General features: G+C 31.5%; 1 protein-coding gene across 2 annotated transcripts; it reads right to left on the reverse strand.

The window, feature by feature from the left end:
• Nucleotides 1–4012: 4012 nt before the first annotated feature.
• LOC143048271 (uncharacterized) lies at nucleotides 4013–14848 on the reverse strand. Of its 2 annotated transcripts, XM_076221853.1 has the most exons (6): nucleotides 14715–14848; nucleotides 12168–12291; nucleotides 10257–10365; nucleotides 9362–9381; nucleotides 5392–5513; nucleotides 4013–4358 (listed from the first exon to the last, which is right to left on the reverse strand). In XM_076221853.1, exons 1-6 carry the CDS (start codon nucleotides 14793–14795, stop codon nucleotides 4248–4250), a joined length of 567 nt encoding a protein of 188 aa, XP_076077968.1. In that variant the 5' UTR covers nucleotides 14796–14848; the 3' UTR covers nucleotides 4013–4247. The 2 variants fall into 2 exon arrangements, with proteins under 2 accessions (XP_076077968.1, XP_076077969.1); XM_076221854.1 differs by lacking the exons at nucleotides 4013–4358; nucleotides 5392–5513 and adding an exon at nucleotides 5712–5866.
• Nucleotides 14849–17286: the final 2438 nt, after the last annotated feature.

The raw sequence follows: 17286 nt of genomic DNA on the forward strand, positions 1-17286 counted from the left end.
CTGTTTACAGTTTCTTTCTATCTATAATTATATTCAAGATAATAAACAAAAACAGCAAAATTTCCTTAAAATTATCAATTCAGGGGCAGCAACCCAACAACAGGTTGTCTGATTCATCTGAAAATTTCAGGGCAGATAGATCTTGACCTGATAAACATTATTACCCACGTCAGATATGCTCTAAATGCTTTGGTTTTTGAGTTATAAGCCAAAAACTGCATTTGACCCCTATGTTCTATTTTTAGCAATGGCGACCATGTTTGTTGATAGATCATAACTACGGATACAATTTACAAACTAGATACCCTAAGGAACATTCAGTTCAAGTTTGGAAGTATTTGGCCCAGTAGTTTCAGAGGAGAAGATTTTTGTAAAAGATTACTAAGATTTACGAAAAATGGTTAAAAATTGACTATAAAGGGCAATAACTCCTAAAGGGGTCAACTGACCATTTCCGTCATGTTGACTTATTTGTAAATCTTACTTTGCTGAACATTATTCCTGTCTACAGTTTATCTCTATCTATAATAATATTCAAGATAATAACCAAAAACAGCAAAATTTCTTTAAAATTACCAATTCAGGGGCAGTAACCCAACAACAGGTTGTCTGATTCATCTGAAAATTTCAGGGCAGATAGATCTTGACCTGATAAACAATATTATCCCATGTCAGATTTGCTCTAAATGCTTTGGTTTTTGAGTTATAAGCCAAAAACTGCATTTGACCCCTATGTTCTATTTTTAGCAATGGCGACCATGTTTGTTGATAGATCACAACTTCGGATACAATTTACAAACTAGATACCCTAAGGAACATTCAGTTAAAGTTTGGAAGTATTTGGCCCAGTAGTTTCAGAGGAGAAGATTTTTGTAAAAGATTACTAAGATTTACGAAAAATGGTTAAAAATTGACTATAAAGGGCAATAACTCCTAAAGGGGTCAACTGACCATTTCCGTCATGTTGACTTATTTGTAAATCTTACTTTGCTGAACATTATTCCTGTTTATAGTTTATCTCTATCTATAATAATATTCAAGATAATAACCAAAAACAGCAAAATTTCCTTAAAATTACCAATTCAGGGGCAGCAACCCAACAACAGGTTGTCTGATTCATCTGAAAATTTCAGGGCAGATAGATCTTGACCTGATAAACAATATTACCCCATGTCAGATTTGCTCTAAATGCTTTGGTTTTTGAGTTATAAGCCAAAAACTGCATTTGACCCCTATGTTCTATTTTTAGCAATGGCGACCATGTTTGTTGATAGATCATAACTTCGGATACAATTTACAAACTAGATACCCTAAGGAACATTCAATTAAAGTTTGGAAGTATTTGGTCCAGTAGTTTCAGAGGAGAAGATTTTTGTAAAAGATTACTAAGATTTACGAAAAATGGTTAAAAATTGACTATAAAGGGCAATAACTCCTAAAGGGGTCAACTGACCATTTCCGTCGTGTTGACTTATTTGTAAATCTTACTTTGCTGAACATTATTCCTGTCTACAGTTTATCTCTATCTATAATAATATTCAAGATAATAACCAAAAACAGCAAAATTTCCTTAAAATTACCAATTCAGGGGCAGCAACCCAACAACAGGTTGTCTGATTCATCTGAAAATTTCAGGGCAGATAGATCTTGACCTGATAAACAATATTACCGCCGTCAGATTTGCTCTAAATGCTTTGGTTTTTGAGTTATAAGCCAAAAACTGCATTTGACCCCTATGTTCTATTTTTAGCAATGGCGACCATGTTTGTTGATAGATCAAAACTTCGGATACAATTTATAAATTAGATACCCTAAGGAACATTCAGTTAAAGTTTGAAAGTATATGGCCCAGTAGTTTCAGAGGAGAAGATTCTTGAAATAGTTTACGACGACAGACGACGGACAACAGACGACAGACGACGACGGACGCCAAGTGATGGCATAAGCTCACTTGTCCCTTCGGGACAGGTGAGCTAAAAATGTCATGCAGTTGTTCAACCATATAAATGATGTAAACAACAATGAACATCTAACAGACAGAATATTTGTAAGGTATACTGTAAACCAACTTATTTTCGAGAATACTTTATTACACGTAAAGTCCCTTCATGCTCATTTCACAGGGATTTAATTTCGCAGTTTTCAAATTCACCTGATGAAGTACTACAAGAAAAGATCCACGTTTTACAAGTTCACAACGATTAATATTCGCCTTTTGTGCCTGTTTCTACCTATCTGAGTCCCTGAGTTAAGAGACAAAACTTTGAAAATTAGCCAAAATTTGTCAACAACTACTTTAAGAGTCAAGTGATAATTTTGATGCAAACAAAATTTGAGAGATCTCAATGTTTTGACCATTTTTGTCATTAGATTAGTTTTTTAAGATTTTAGCCAATCAATGCATGTCATCCTTATGTTCTATTTTTAGCAATGACAGTCATGTTTGTTGACTTTAAGGACAGATAACCAAATTTTATATTAGTTACCCTAAAAACCATTTAATCAAAGATTGTCTGAAATTGGATCCATAGTTTCAGAGGAGAGAAGAACATAAAGAAGTTTACAACATCAACAATTGCAAAGTGATAATAATAGAGCACATAACCTGTGAACAAACAACCCTATTGGGAGTCTGTCACCGATTGCAGACATGTTGACAAAATTAAGAAGTCATCTGACAGTTTTGATGTTAATGGACAGTACCTAGATCTCAACATACTTAACATATCAATAATTAAAGAACCTTAGTGAACACACTCAAATACCCCACGTCCCCACATTGTCATTGGAGAAATGAAATAAGTGTAAGAAAAAAAATTGTATAAGAAAAAAAAATGAATAATAATTTCTTGTCAATATGCACATCTACATAGTATGTCCTTATTATCTACCAAGTTTCATGAAATTCTGTTGTGTGGTTTCAGTGGAGTTGCGATTACAAACTGTTGCAGAAGTACATTGAAGCAAATACATTCAAAGGAGCGTGACTCCTAGAAAAAAAATTGAATTGTAACTTCCTGTCGATATGCACATCTACATGTCCTTATTATCTACAAAGTTTCATGAAATTCTTTTGTATGGTTTCACAGAAGTTGCGATGACAAACTGTTGCAGTTGTACATTAAAGAAAATAAGTTTAAAGGGGCATAGCTCCTGGAAAAAAAAATTGATGTGTAATTTCCTGTCGATATGCACATCTACATAGTATGTCCTTATTATCTACAAAGTTTCATGAAATTTTGTAGTGTGGTTTCAGAGGAGTTGTGATGACAAACTGTTGCAGAAGTACATTAAAGCAAATAAGTTCAAAGGCGCGCAACTCCTAGAAAAAAAATTGAATCATAATTTCCTGTTGATATGCACATCTACATATTATGTCCTTTTTATCTAAAAAGGTTTCTTGAAAATCTGTTGTGTGGTTTCAGAGGAGTTGCGATGACAAACTGTTTCAGTAGTACATTAAAGTAAATAAGTTCAAAGGCATACCTGCCAACTTTTCAAAATGCCCATGGGGGTTTAACGTGCAAAATGGCTCATATAGTCCTACAAAACCATTAAGGGGGCCTCCAAATATATTTAATTGTTGTTTTTTGGCTTCTTCATACTTTTACAAGCATATAGACATTGTAAAATTAATTGTTTTGTTTAAAATTGTGAACAAAATTGCTTTTTCAAAATTTAATTTTTGATTGCCATCCGTGGGGGAAATCCCCCGCAAAAAGTGACAGTTGACAGGTATGCAAAGGGGCGTAACTTCTAGAGAAAAAATTGAATCATAATTTCCTGTCGATATGCACATCTACACATTATGTCCTTATTATCTAAAAAGGTTTCGTGAAATTCTGTTGTGTGGTTTGAGAGTTGTGATGACAAGAAACAGGACTGACGAACGTACTGATTGACAGATGAGTCAAAAACATTATACCCTCCATAACTTCGTTGCGTGGGGTATAATAACTATCTAAATTTATTTTATAAGTCAATAGTAACGTTATAGCATCATCAACAAGGATTTTTAAATTTATATTTCAAAATCCTCTTTAAAAGAGATTTTGCATTTATTAATATTATTGCACAATTTAACATTTAAAATATAATACATCTAGAAAATCACATCCTATTGGAATGTATTTCACATGAAGATAAGAAAGCAACCATTTCACTTTCAACTTACTCTATATTGAAAGAATTTCTAACATTGTTCATATAAAAATCAAATCCACTATTTCCAATAAAATAATTGTTGATCATTGTGGAAACTTAATATCTGGTAGTATAGTACATGTTGATACAGTATCTAAGGTGTTGTCAAGTTTAAACAAATCATTTGTCAGCAAAGACATGTTGTGTGAAACATCCTAAAAAGAAAAACAAAGATAGATTATTTATAGTTTTTAAAAGTAAAGTGGTCCTAATGGTATTTTTAATATATATTTTTTGTTCATGTTAAAATTGACTCAATGACCACAAATTCACTGAACTAGTTTGAAATTGCAATTGATTTTCTTGCATGTTTTTTTACTCTTTTCTTTGAGTAGAAATCAATGAAACAGCAACAACTAAATACCTAAACATGCTAAAAGTCAACATACTTTTTTCTTTAACAAAAAATTATATATAAAATTCAACAAAACTTCAGGCTATATTTAATGATTTCAACATAAAACATAAAAGATCTGCAATCAATGCAATTTATATATGGGTTATTTAGTGTGCACCACATTTTGTATATTATTTCTTCATAGACAGAAAAAATATTACAGTCATTCCTTAAATAAAGTGTGCTGTTTATCTCATAATCTGAATAAAAGTCTGAACTTTATATATAAATATAAACTGAGAATCACAAGCTCTGTTTACAAAACTTCTTTGTAAAAATGGTTTAAACCTTGTAATTATCAACCTAATTTTCAAGGAACCCAGGATTCTATCTAAGTGTATTTCACCTGTATATATCTAAGTGAAATCAACAAAAGGCTAACATGGGTAACAAAAGTCATTTCAGTAACATTGTTTATCAAAGTGCAAACCAGGGTAAAAAATTCTAATAGACCAATCACATAAGAATTTAGGTAGATATGTAACTGATATAAAAATTGTCAAGATATATACAAAATTGAAGTTCCTAGCTTGGGACAGAAACATTAATGTGGTTGGTATTAAACAGTTTTTAAAAGGGGCACTAGCTGTCAAATTCATGTTCACTGATTTAACTCAATTTCTCATATTTATAGTCAAGTCACAATTTGTAAAAGAAAACCATATAGTTTGTTATTCTAAAAAAAACCACCTTAACCTTATGAATGTCCATTAAAACAAACTATCACTAGATATGTAAATGAACCACTGTTTAAAGAAACATCCTCAGATAAACCTATTGTTTATACTTACATTGAGAGCACCTTGTGTTTTATGTAACTGTAGTCTTATGTTGTGCAGGTCTTTAGATGATGACAAATAAACTTGGTGTACAGAATCTACTAAATGTCTTCTAAATGCAATGTTTCTTTCTCCTAAAATACAAATAAACTATAACTTGGTGTACAGAATCTACTAAATGTCTTCTAAATGCAATGTTTCTTTCTCCTAAAATACAAATAAACTATAGTTTGGTGTACAGAATCTACTAAATGTCTTTTGAATGCAATGTTTCTTTCTCCTAAAATACAAATACTTTTTGTGTACTGAATCAACTAAATGTCTTCTGAATGCAATGTTTCTTTCTCCTAAAATACAAATAAACTATAGTTTGGTGTACAGAATCTACTAAATGTCTTTTGAATGCAATGTTTCTTTCTCCTAAAATACAAATACTTTTTGTGTACTGAATCAACTAAATGTCTTCTGAATGCAATGTTTCTTTCTCCTAAAAAACAAATAAACTTGGTGTACTGAGTCTACTAAATGTCTTCTGAATACAATGTTTCTTTCTCCTAAAATACAAATCAGCTTTGTGTACTGAGTGTACTAAATGTCTTCTGAATGCAATGTTTCTTTCTCCTAAAATACAAATAAACTTGGTGTACTGAGTCTACTAAATGTCCTCTGAATGCAATGTTTCTTTCTCCTAAAATACAAATAAACTTGGTGTACAGATACTACTAAATGTCTTTTAAATTCCAATGTTCCTTTCTCCTAAAATACAAATAAACTTGGTGTACTGAATCAACTAAATGTCTTCTGAATACAATGTTTCTTTCTCCTAAAATACAAATAATCTTGGTGCACTGAGTCTTCTAAATGTCTTCTTAATGCAATGTTTCTATCTCCTAAAATACAAATAATCTTGGTGCACTGAGTCTTCTAAATGCAATGTTTCTATCTCCTAAAATACAAATAAACTTGGTGTACTGAATCTACTAAATGTCTTCTGAATGCAATGTTTCTTTCTCCTAAAATAAAAAAAAAACTTGGTGTACTGAATCTACTAAATGTTTTCTGAATGCAATGTTTCTTTCTTCTAAAATACAATTTACAAATAAACTATATTTAAACTTGGTGTACTGAATCTACTAAATGTCTTCTGAATGCAATGTTTTTTTCTCCTAAAATACAAATAAACTTTCTGTACTGTATGAACTATGTGTTTTCTGAATGTAATGTTTCTTCAAAAATACAATTTACAAATAAACTATATTTAAACTTAGTGTACTGAATTAACTGAATGTCTTTTGAATGCAATGTTTCTTTCCCCTAAAATACAAAGAATCTATAACTTGGTTTACTAAATCAATAAAACATTTACTGTATACAATGTTTATTTATTCTTATATACAAATAAAATGCTGTACTGACTGAATAAACTAAATGTTTTGTGAATGCATTTTTCTTTCTTTCAGAATACAAAATAAAATGGTGTACTTAATCATGTTACTTCTAAAAAGCAATGGTTCTTTCTTCTTAAATATAACATTTTTTACTTTTTCATTGCTTTTAAATAAATAATTAAAGAGTTAGTTTCTAATATTTTTCTGGCAACAACTCTGTAGACCACCAAATGTAAATGTATAAAGGAATGAGATACAAGTGTTTTTAAATGACTCCAGATGTTATTTCACAAATTATTTTTGCAAGATTACATGTATAAAGATACAAGAAGATGTGGTATGAGTGCCAATGAGAACTTTGCATTTGAGTCACAATTTGTAAAAGTAAACCATTTAAGGTCAAAGTACAGTCTTCAACACAAAGCCATGGCTCACACCGAACAGCAAGCTATAAATGGCCCCAAAAAATGACTAGTGTGAAATCATTCTTTATACAACCGCAGAGGTCAAACCCTAAACAGCTGGAGCAAGTATGGACACAACATTCAAGCTTGATACAGCTCTAAATTTGGATTGGGATTAAATAGTTGACACAGCAAAGGTTTCTGACACAGATTGAATGTGGTCTAATGAACTTAAATAAAAAAAGGCTTTTGAATATAAATCCCCTCAAAAAGAAATATTTGAAGAAAAATTCTTTTTAATTTCTGAAATCTGAAATGAGAAAATTTTTACCTACAACCCCTCTCCATTTGTTTCATCTCCTCCAATCCTTTATTCAAAAAATTATCTCAATTCAAATTTCTAATTAAGTTGGCAACAATAACTACTCATTTAAATACATCATAAAGTATTAAAATATAAAATAACTTACAGTCATGGTTAAAATTAATATTAATTAACAGTAACTTCTAAAAATAAATTTACAGCTACAAATCTTATGACAATTATCACTTCCTTTAACATAATTTTTAAGCAGTGTAAGGGAGGTAATCAAGTAATCAAACAATATTCTTTAAATTTTAATTGGAATTGGATTACCTCCCTTAAACTGCTTTTAAATTGTCTAAATTGTCCTTTAACCAGAAACCCCTTGTTCCCCCTTTTTTGCCCCTAATTGCTTAATGATTTGATCCATTACCTCCTATAGCCATCCCTTTGTAGTTTGGAAACTTGAGGTTTAATTTCAGAGAGATTTATACACTTATACACAATTTATTGACTGAAAACTACAAAAATGCCTATTTGGGCCCTTTTTGGCCCCTCACTTATAGAAACCCCCTTGGAGCAAGACCCCAAAACTCAATTCCAGCCTTTTCTTTGTAGTAAGAAACCTAGTAGTATAATTTTAGAGAGATCCATACTCTTAAACACAAGTTATTGTCTGTACACTAGAAAAATGCTTCTTTATGGCCCTCTTTTGGCCCCTTATTCCTAAATGTTCAGGGATGTTAACCCCAAATTGACACCAAGTCTTACCTTAATTAGATGGAACCTTTTGGTACAATGTCAGAGAGATCCATTAAGTTAAACATAGGTTATTGTCCTGAAACTTCAAAAAATGCTTGTTTTTGGTCCCTTTTTGGCCCTTAATTCCTAGACTATTTGCTCAATTACCCTTACAATAAATCCAGACCTTCTACTTAATGGTATGAACATTGTCGCACAATATCAGAGTAATAGAAACACTTATACACAACTTATTGTCCTGAAACTATATAAATGTATGTTTTCGGCCCTTTTAGGCCCCAATTCATAAACCGATGGGACCATAACCCCCAAAATCAATCCCAACCTTCCTTTTGTGGTTATAAACCTTGTGTTTTTTTATTTCTATTCGCTTATACTGAAGTTATTATCCGGAAACAATCTGTCCTCGGACAAAGCTGACAACGACACTGACCTCGATGACACTGACAACGGCGCCGACGGGACACCAATATACAACTGCAAAACATTTTGCCGTCGTATAAAAACAATAAACAAAAAATACTTCTGAACCACATCAACAAACAACAACTAATCAACATCAGAATCCTGACTCAGAACTGGTGCAAACAAATGCAGCGGGTTTAAAGGTTTTAATAGGTACCAACCTTCACCCTTATCTGAAACAATGTCTGAATTAATTGAATGGTTTTTTTTTATTTACAGTACAAGTCTTCTGGTCAATTTGTAAAGAACTTATGATCACTTTCAAGATGAAAAACAGCAATTTAAATGCTATTCTTTTAATGTATCCTTAGCATTTCATTAAAAGACTTTATATGGTAAAACTATTTTTAACATATGTTTTTATTTCATTCATTGCACTTTCAATGTTAATTCTGTATCTTTAAAATTTTAAAATGAAAACCATGCAACTACAAAAATACTTTGTGTTGGTGAATTTTGAGGGATGACTATAGTTTTTAGTATGTTCTGGTAACCCAACCCCAAACAACTTTGTGATTTGTTCAGGGAGCTTAATAACTAAGTATAAAGTAAGGTTTCTTTAACAACTGAACCATATTTTTTTTCAATCAGGTCTCATTATTTCAAGTCATTTTACATGATTTTTCCTGATAAGAGCAAAAATCAGTACTGGTACTTACTCAATTTTCTGTGCAGTAAACTGAAAGTGAACAGAGTTTTGTTAAACAATGACATGTAGTTCTATATGATTATAATGATTATAAATAATTGTATAAGAAGAAAAATGAACCAATCAATTCAAAATTATTTTAGTTTGATGGAAAAGTAAATATTACACATGATAAAAGATGGCTGAAAGATACCAGAGGGACATTCAAACTCATAGATCATGGTTAAAAGAGAAAAAAGACAAACAGACAAATAATAGGACACAAGACACAACATGGAAACCTAAAGACTGAGCAACATAAACCCCACCAAAAACTGGGGGGTGATCTCAGGTGCTACTGAAAGGTAAGCAGATCCTGTTCTTCATGTGACACCGTTATGTTGCTCATGTTATTAAAAACATGGTAAATAGTTGAATTTGGTAGGTCACATTTGTGAAAAGGGAGTTACGACATAAGGAACATATCTGATATCATCTGTGAAACAGATATTCCATAACATATAACCTAATGCTTTTGAAAAAAAATGTCATTTCTCATGTTACTATGTCAGAAGCATGCTGACACTGATGTAATGAATTTGGAAACAAATGTCAGTTGTCTCTATATTCTCTTTGACATTTTCCTCATATCAATTCTCACTTTTATATTGAAGAAAAATTAATCAAAATTCAACATTTTTGGAAAAGAAGGAAAAAACCAGCCCCACAAAATTAAGTACATTTGTACCATAGGTAAATACTGATTGTAATATTTGACAAATATGAGAAATTAGATAAAACATGTAAATTAATCTTCCATAGTTACTACATAGAGAATATATGACAATAAATTACACACACAGAAAATCTCATTGATAGTATTTTGATTGGCTATGACCAACAAAGACATGTAATATCAAAGTTACCTGTCATATTTGGACGTGCCATGACCATACAAATGTGCCTTCTCTATACCTGGTATGGATGAAGCATCAACAATAATAAGGTCTTCATCTGCTTTACTGTCTTTATCTACTACAAATAAACAGAAAACTATTGCTGTAAAATACATGTAAATCAATTTCTGAAAACAAATATAATTTGGCACAAAATAATACATATGCATACAAAAAGTGTGACCTTATGAGAAAAGTTTTTACAATTCACAAACTTCCAATTAATGCATTTTCTCTAAAATTTAATGTCACAAATAAAATAGCTTCTTGTCACAATGTCAAGCCAGGTTCAATCCACCATTTTCTTCATAAGAAAATGCCTGTACCAAGTCAGGAATATGACAGTTGTTATCCCTTCGTTTGTGTATAAACTTTTGATTTTGACATTTGATTAGGGAGTTCAGTATTTTTGTGATTTTACTTTTAAAGACGTGTTTTACTACATATATATCCCCATGTAACCAGTGACAATTCATTTATTAAACAGAAACTTTCTACTCTTCTACTTTAAATGCAATAGGGACCAGAAAAAACATGACAAGTTATGCTCTGGAGACTTGTTGAAGGATATTTAAGAAACTGCTACAATACAATACTCGATGATCAGTTACATATTTTTTTTGCATATCTACATGTAGTATATTAAAGAACAATCTATATATCAACAAGCAGCTGAAAACCTGCATCAATCAACAAATAGACAACTAAAGACTAATTAGAGCTTATCCTGATAAAGTATATTTATCATAGACCAGATACCTACAGGTTGCATTTTTTAGATATATTATTTATAGATATTTTGTTTTGTTTATGTACTGGTTCCAAGATATGATCTCTATGTTTCATTTCATAGAGGTATTATTTGTGAATGTTAACAGAATAAATGCACATGGATAGCGATGAAATTAATTTCTAAGGAAGACCCAAAGTAAAAGAAGGTGTAGTGTAGAATTTAAGTATAAGTTTTAACTCTAAAAATTTCGGGCATATAAATGTTGAAAATAAGCCACACAGCCCTAAATTTTAACCTTATAATAAAATAGTAGTGCATATCAACTTTCCTTACTTGGATATTTTTTTTTTTAAAACTTTTATATAGTAAAAGTGGCACAGTTTTGGCTGTAAAGAGAGTTTCTATGGGAAATTGCATTGTCTATATATATATATAAGAAGTGCAAACCTATTCAGAAACTTCTACTGTTATCTGTCATTTAATGCAATGAAAAGATGTTGTATAGATTCACTATATACTTTTATCTAATTCAAAAATATTCACTTTATTCATAAAGCATCTAGTATATTTTTTAACATGATTTAAGAAAATATAGTATTTATAAGTTTTTGCAGGGACATGACATCATTACTTGATCATATAAAAAAGAAGATGTGGTATGATTGCCAATAGGACAACTGTCCACAAGAGACCAAAATGAAACAGAAATTAACAACTAAAGGTCACCATATCTTCAACAATGAGCAAAGCCCATACCACATAGTCAGCTATAAATGGCCCCGAAATGACAATGTAAAACAATTCAAACGAGAAAACTAAAGACCTTATTGTTGATAATGTCCTTGATTTCTAAAAATATAAGCTCACAGACAAATGCACTTCTTATATGTCAGATATCATAAATAAGAAGATATGGTATGATTACCAACTAGAGTCAATGGTCTTTTCTTATTTCTACCCCTATGAGACAACTATCAACTAGAGACCAGCTGACTAAATGTTACATTTAAAGCCATATGAAACCATTTGTAGTAAATAGATATGTCTATGATTTAGTAGATAAACAAGTGATGGTTACTGGTTCTGGGGCAATGAAAGATAACTTCAAAATTGGCCATAAAATATTTTATTTGATAGAAAATAATTACCATTCAGGGGAGGTAAGTGTTTAGTTTGACTTGTTTCAATTTCTTCATCAGACTCTGAAGCTTCACCAGACACAACCACAGCTTTAGTTACAGCTGCTGACTGAATAGTCTCTTCTGATTGTTTCTGAAATAGTAAAGATAGGTCACTGAGGGATTTTTGTTTGGCTAAATAAAATATATTTGATCTAATAATTTCTTAATTAATATGTGCAAATGTATATTCATCTAAACCTATTTATTTTTTAAATTGTAAATCCATTCATAAACATGTTATGTATGTAAGTGCCTGTCCCAAGTGAGGAACCTGTAATTCAGTGGTTGTTGTTTGTATATGTGTTACATATTTTTTTTTCGTTCATTTTTTTGTACACAAATTAGGCTGTTAGTTTTCTTGTTGAATTGTTTTACATTTGTCATTTCAGGGCCTTTTATAGCTGACTATGCTGTATGGGCTTTGTTCATTGTTAAACATGTTAAAGAGGTACAGTGACCTATAGTTGGTAATTTCTGTGTCATTTGGTCTCTTGATGAGAGTTGTCTCATTGGCAATCATACCACGTCTTCTTTTTTATATGTTAGTTAAAAATTGGACATAAATGTTTGTGTTATTGGGCATTTCAACAGCAGTGAAAACCATTAACAAATAAAGGTGTTTTTATAAGTGAAAAGTAAAATAGAATCAGTATAGTAAAGGTATTTGTTGATTTAGTAATTTTCAAAAAAGAAAATGTCCTAACTCCGGCAGATAACACAAAAGCTCATCCATAGAATAACAAAGAAAATGTCCTAACTCTGGAATGCAGATAACACAAAAGCTCATCCATAGAATAACAAAGAAAATGTCAAAGATAAACAGCATGGACCTTGAAATACTATGAGTACTTTGTGAAACATTTTGTTTTGTGTCCTGTAGTTTTTTGTGTTTTTTTTTGTGGTCAATGCTGCCATATGCATCAAATTATTTAGTCAAGCCTTTTTTTTATATGGATTTTTTTTAACTATTTTATTATCAGTGCTGTGGAACCACTGACCCAGGTTAGTGGAGGGTTCAGCACTACAAGGTGTGTTCATCCCTCTAAACACATTTTTTATTAACCAACTTAGTACATTATTGCCAAAATGACTGTTTATTAAAAACCCTAACTGGGCTCAATACAGACAAACTGGACATTAATACAGGGTCATTACAGGAAAACAGGGCCGTTACAGAAAAACAGGGCCATTACAGAAAAACCATGAAAACAGGGCAATTACAGAAAAACAGTGTTAATATCAAATATAATAAATTTAACATGGCCGCCAATTTTTTTAAATGGGTCGCCTTGAACAAAAAAAGCATCATAATTTTATTCTGTCAAATAAGGTAATGCAATGTTTTTTGCAAAAATGTTCAAATTTAATATTGTTAATGTTTTATTAAATTTTATTATGTTATGAAAATAATAAGAATTTTTTGTATTTTTATTTAATTTAGTGACCAGCAACTGAAATAAATTAGGCATTTACAAGACAACAAATATATACATTTTGTAACATGTGGAACGTGTATTAAAATCTATAAAAGAACACATAGCAAACTAACCGAGGATGTGACGTTACATATGGAACACTAAAGTATAGCGTTATCTTACGCACGGTTAAAGTCATTTCATTTCTTCAAAAGTTCTGATCTTCATTTCAAATAAAGTGGTATTAAATAAATTAATGTTAAAAAACAAAAGTTTAAATTTTACAGTCCATATTTCACTTATGATATCTATTTTTGATAATTACAGTCCATATTCACTTATGATATCATATTCGATAAATACAGTCCATATTTTATTATAAATCAGATCTCGCCATTTCTCTTTCTATTCCTTCTAGCCATTCCTTCCACTGACTTTCCGTAGTTAGATGATCCTCCGATGGTGTGAACGGTAAAGTGTTCAAATTTCTGTTTTCTGTCACAACTGTAATTCTTTCAGCCATTTTTATTTTTATTTTCTTATGTTACATGTATGCCTTTAAATCTCTTCTCTCAGTCACTTTTCATCTCTTTTTATCCTCGTCGCCAATGAAATAACTTAGGCATTTACAAGACAACAATTATAACATGTGGAACATGTATTAAAATCTATACAAGAACACATAACAAAGTAACCAAGAATGTGACCTTACATACATGTATGGAACACAAAGTATAGACTATAGTGTTACATTACACGCAGTTAAAGTCATTACAGCAACCAACATTAGAGGAACCATATATTATATAGGGATCACTGTTCATCCTGTTTTTCGACACATAACTTCTGTCAACTTAATATCTTGGATATTTAGCATACTAAAAGCTTTATTATGGTGAAGTACAATTTTTTAAGACATTGGGTGTTTTTATAATGGCCCTGTTATATGTCCTCGGTCAGTAATAATGGCCTCGGATGCCTGTAATGGCCCTCAGCTGTAACTGTTCCCGAGTTCAACAGGAAAATAGACAACACAGTTACAGTGGGAGTTACTATTATTCTCTAAACAGATAAAACTTGACAGTGATATAAAATGAACCTTTTGTGTCTGAACAGACGGTTCGTCGTCATCCGATTCTGAAGCTTCCCCAGCAACAACTGTTTGGATAGCATTTTCCATCTCTCATCCCTAATGCAGACTGAACTTTGAATGGTGAGTTATCGTTCTTTAAATTTTAACTAAAAAAAAAACAGTACTGGTTTAGTCCACCTTTTCCGGACAGATCAATAAAATTGTAGTAATGGGACGGGGTACGACTATTTTCAGTTTGTGGAAGGTGGTAAAACAATAAACAAATATCTTAAATGAAAACAAATATTCTGCAACAAAACAAAATGCAGAAAGTAAAAGTGAAAATGAAATTTCGTGCAGATATGTTTTTTTTAGTCGTTTAATAAATATGGATTATGGCTTCATTCATTGGCAATCACAACTCCTTTTAATAATAAAGCTTGCTGTGTTAGAGTTCAGTGGCGGATGCAGGAATTTTCGAAAGGGGGGGTGCTACCCCAGGGCAAAGGGGGGTGCAGGGGGGGTGCAAACATATGTCCCGATTCAAATGCATTGATCGGCCAAAATAAAGGGGGGGTGCGGACCCCCGGAACCCCCCCCCTCTGGATCCGCCACTGGAGTTATCCCCATTTCCCACCACTGAATAGTTTACTTTAATAAGTTCTTGTAAAAACAATCTCAAAATAGACATATAACTTCACAACAAAACTGAACAGTGCACATCAAGTTACTGAGACTACTATGTTATAGCAAGGAGTGATTTGTATAGTAAGACTTACTATACAAATCATTGGTTTATGTAGTAGTCTCAAACATTTATCATGTTTATAATGTGATATTTTATTGAATAACATATCAAGTATATGAGTTTTTCAATGTACAATACACAATGCAGAAAGACAATATATACTGACTAACACATACTTTGTAAAATATAAAAAAATAAATGTATCTTTCATTGAATGATGATGTGAGTTTAATTAAGTAGGTCTTAGGTGGAAACCTTAAGTTGGTTAAGAATACTGGCTCTATACCCCATCCAGGGTCGTAGCTGCTAAAATGAAACGATGTGCAAACAACTACCGCCGAGCGGAGCGAATTTTTGGGACCCTTATATGCAGAAAAAAGTTTTTTTCGGTTTTCGGTCATAGGACGGTTAAAAGAGGAGATATGTAGATAGAACTTATACAAAATTTATGAATGTAAAACCTTTAATAAATTCTCTGAATAGAGTAATACATAAACAACACATATTTGTGATACAGAATTTACTCAAAATTGTCCAAAATCTGCTCTTCGGGTCTAGGCAGAAACAAACTTCTCTATTACTTTGTCAATATTCACACTGAAATCCCGATGAAAATGCAATGATATTTTATCGATTAAAAAAGTGACAACATCGGTGTTTCCTTTATCATTCAATTTATAAATTTTGATTTTGCCTTTTTTTTTTACATGCCGAACCGATGTGCACACAACTACGTGTTAGCGCATAGGGAGGTACACGCCTGCGGCATCATCTTAATATTGTACAAATAACAGGTACACAAATATGTGTTTGTTTTATTGATTATTCCTCTCTGGGTAAGTCATTCTGGGATCCTCTTCGCGGTCCGCGTTTCAACTAAGGCGATTTCTTTGAAAAGTCTATTTCAAATTAAAAAAAAAATACCTCAACTAATCATAGTTTTACTTTTATTTTAGCTGTTCAAAACAAATATTTTGAAATTGGATTCAATATTAAAAACTTAAACTTAAATCTGTGTCTCAAGTATTTTGCTAAAGAATTCATAGAATTATACCAACTTTCCTTATTATACATGTATGTCTCCGGGTTCGATAAAAATTTTGATACAAGGAGGGCTTCAGACAATAGTTTGTCCTCTAACTCACTGTAATTGTTAAACGTGATAATTATAAAAAGAAGATGTGGTATGATTGCCAATGAGACAACTCTCCACAAGATACCAAAATGAAAACAGAAATTAACAATTATAGGTCACCGTACGGCTCTCAACAATGAGCAAAGCCGCAAAGTAAGTTATAAAAGGTCCCAAAATGACAATTTATTTGTAAAACAATTCAAACGAGACTTGAAACTAACGGCCTAATTTATGTATTAAAAATGAATGAAAATAAATAACACATAAACAAACGACAACTACTGAATTACAGGCTCTTCAATAAATAATTGGTATCTCCCTTCAGTTACATAATAATGCCATATTTGAAAAATCAGAGGCAATAAATGATTTGGATTTACAGTAAAAAAAAAAACAATGCTAAAGTAGCGGGTGTAAATTGCAGGATATAAAAAGTAGATGTAAATTGTCGAAAATATACTCACTGTTCGTCCTGTTTCTAACAAGCTAAAGCTCACTTGCAAATACATTTAAAAATGTTTAATCATTTTATCATTTATCGACAGTGTACATATTATATACTGGGACTATTATAGTCTCAGATATATTGTATATTTATGTACACAAGACATACTTATATAATCCTGACATGCGTAAGCACAACATTCCATTACAGCAGATTCCAACGAGTATAAAGCTACAAAGGTGTTGATAAACGGCGGAAATGGAAAACGGAA

Source organism: Mytilus galloprovincialis, chromosome 10 (assembly GCF_965363235.1).
Source record: "Mytilus galloprovincialis chromosome 10, xbMytGall1.hap1.1, whole genome shotgun sequence".
Lineage (NCBI taxonomy): Eukaryota > Metazoa > Mollusca > Bivalvia > Mytilida > Mytilidae > Mytilus > Mytilus galloprovincialis.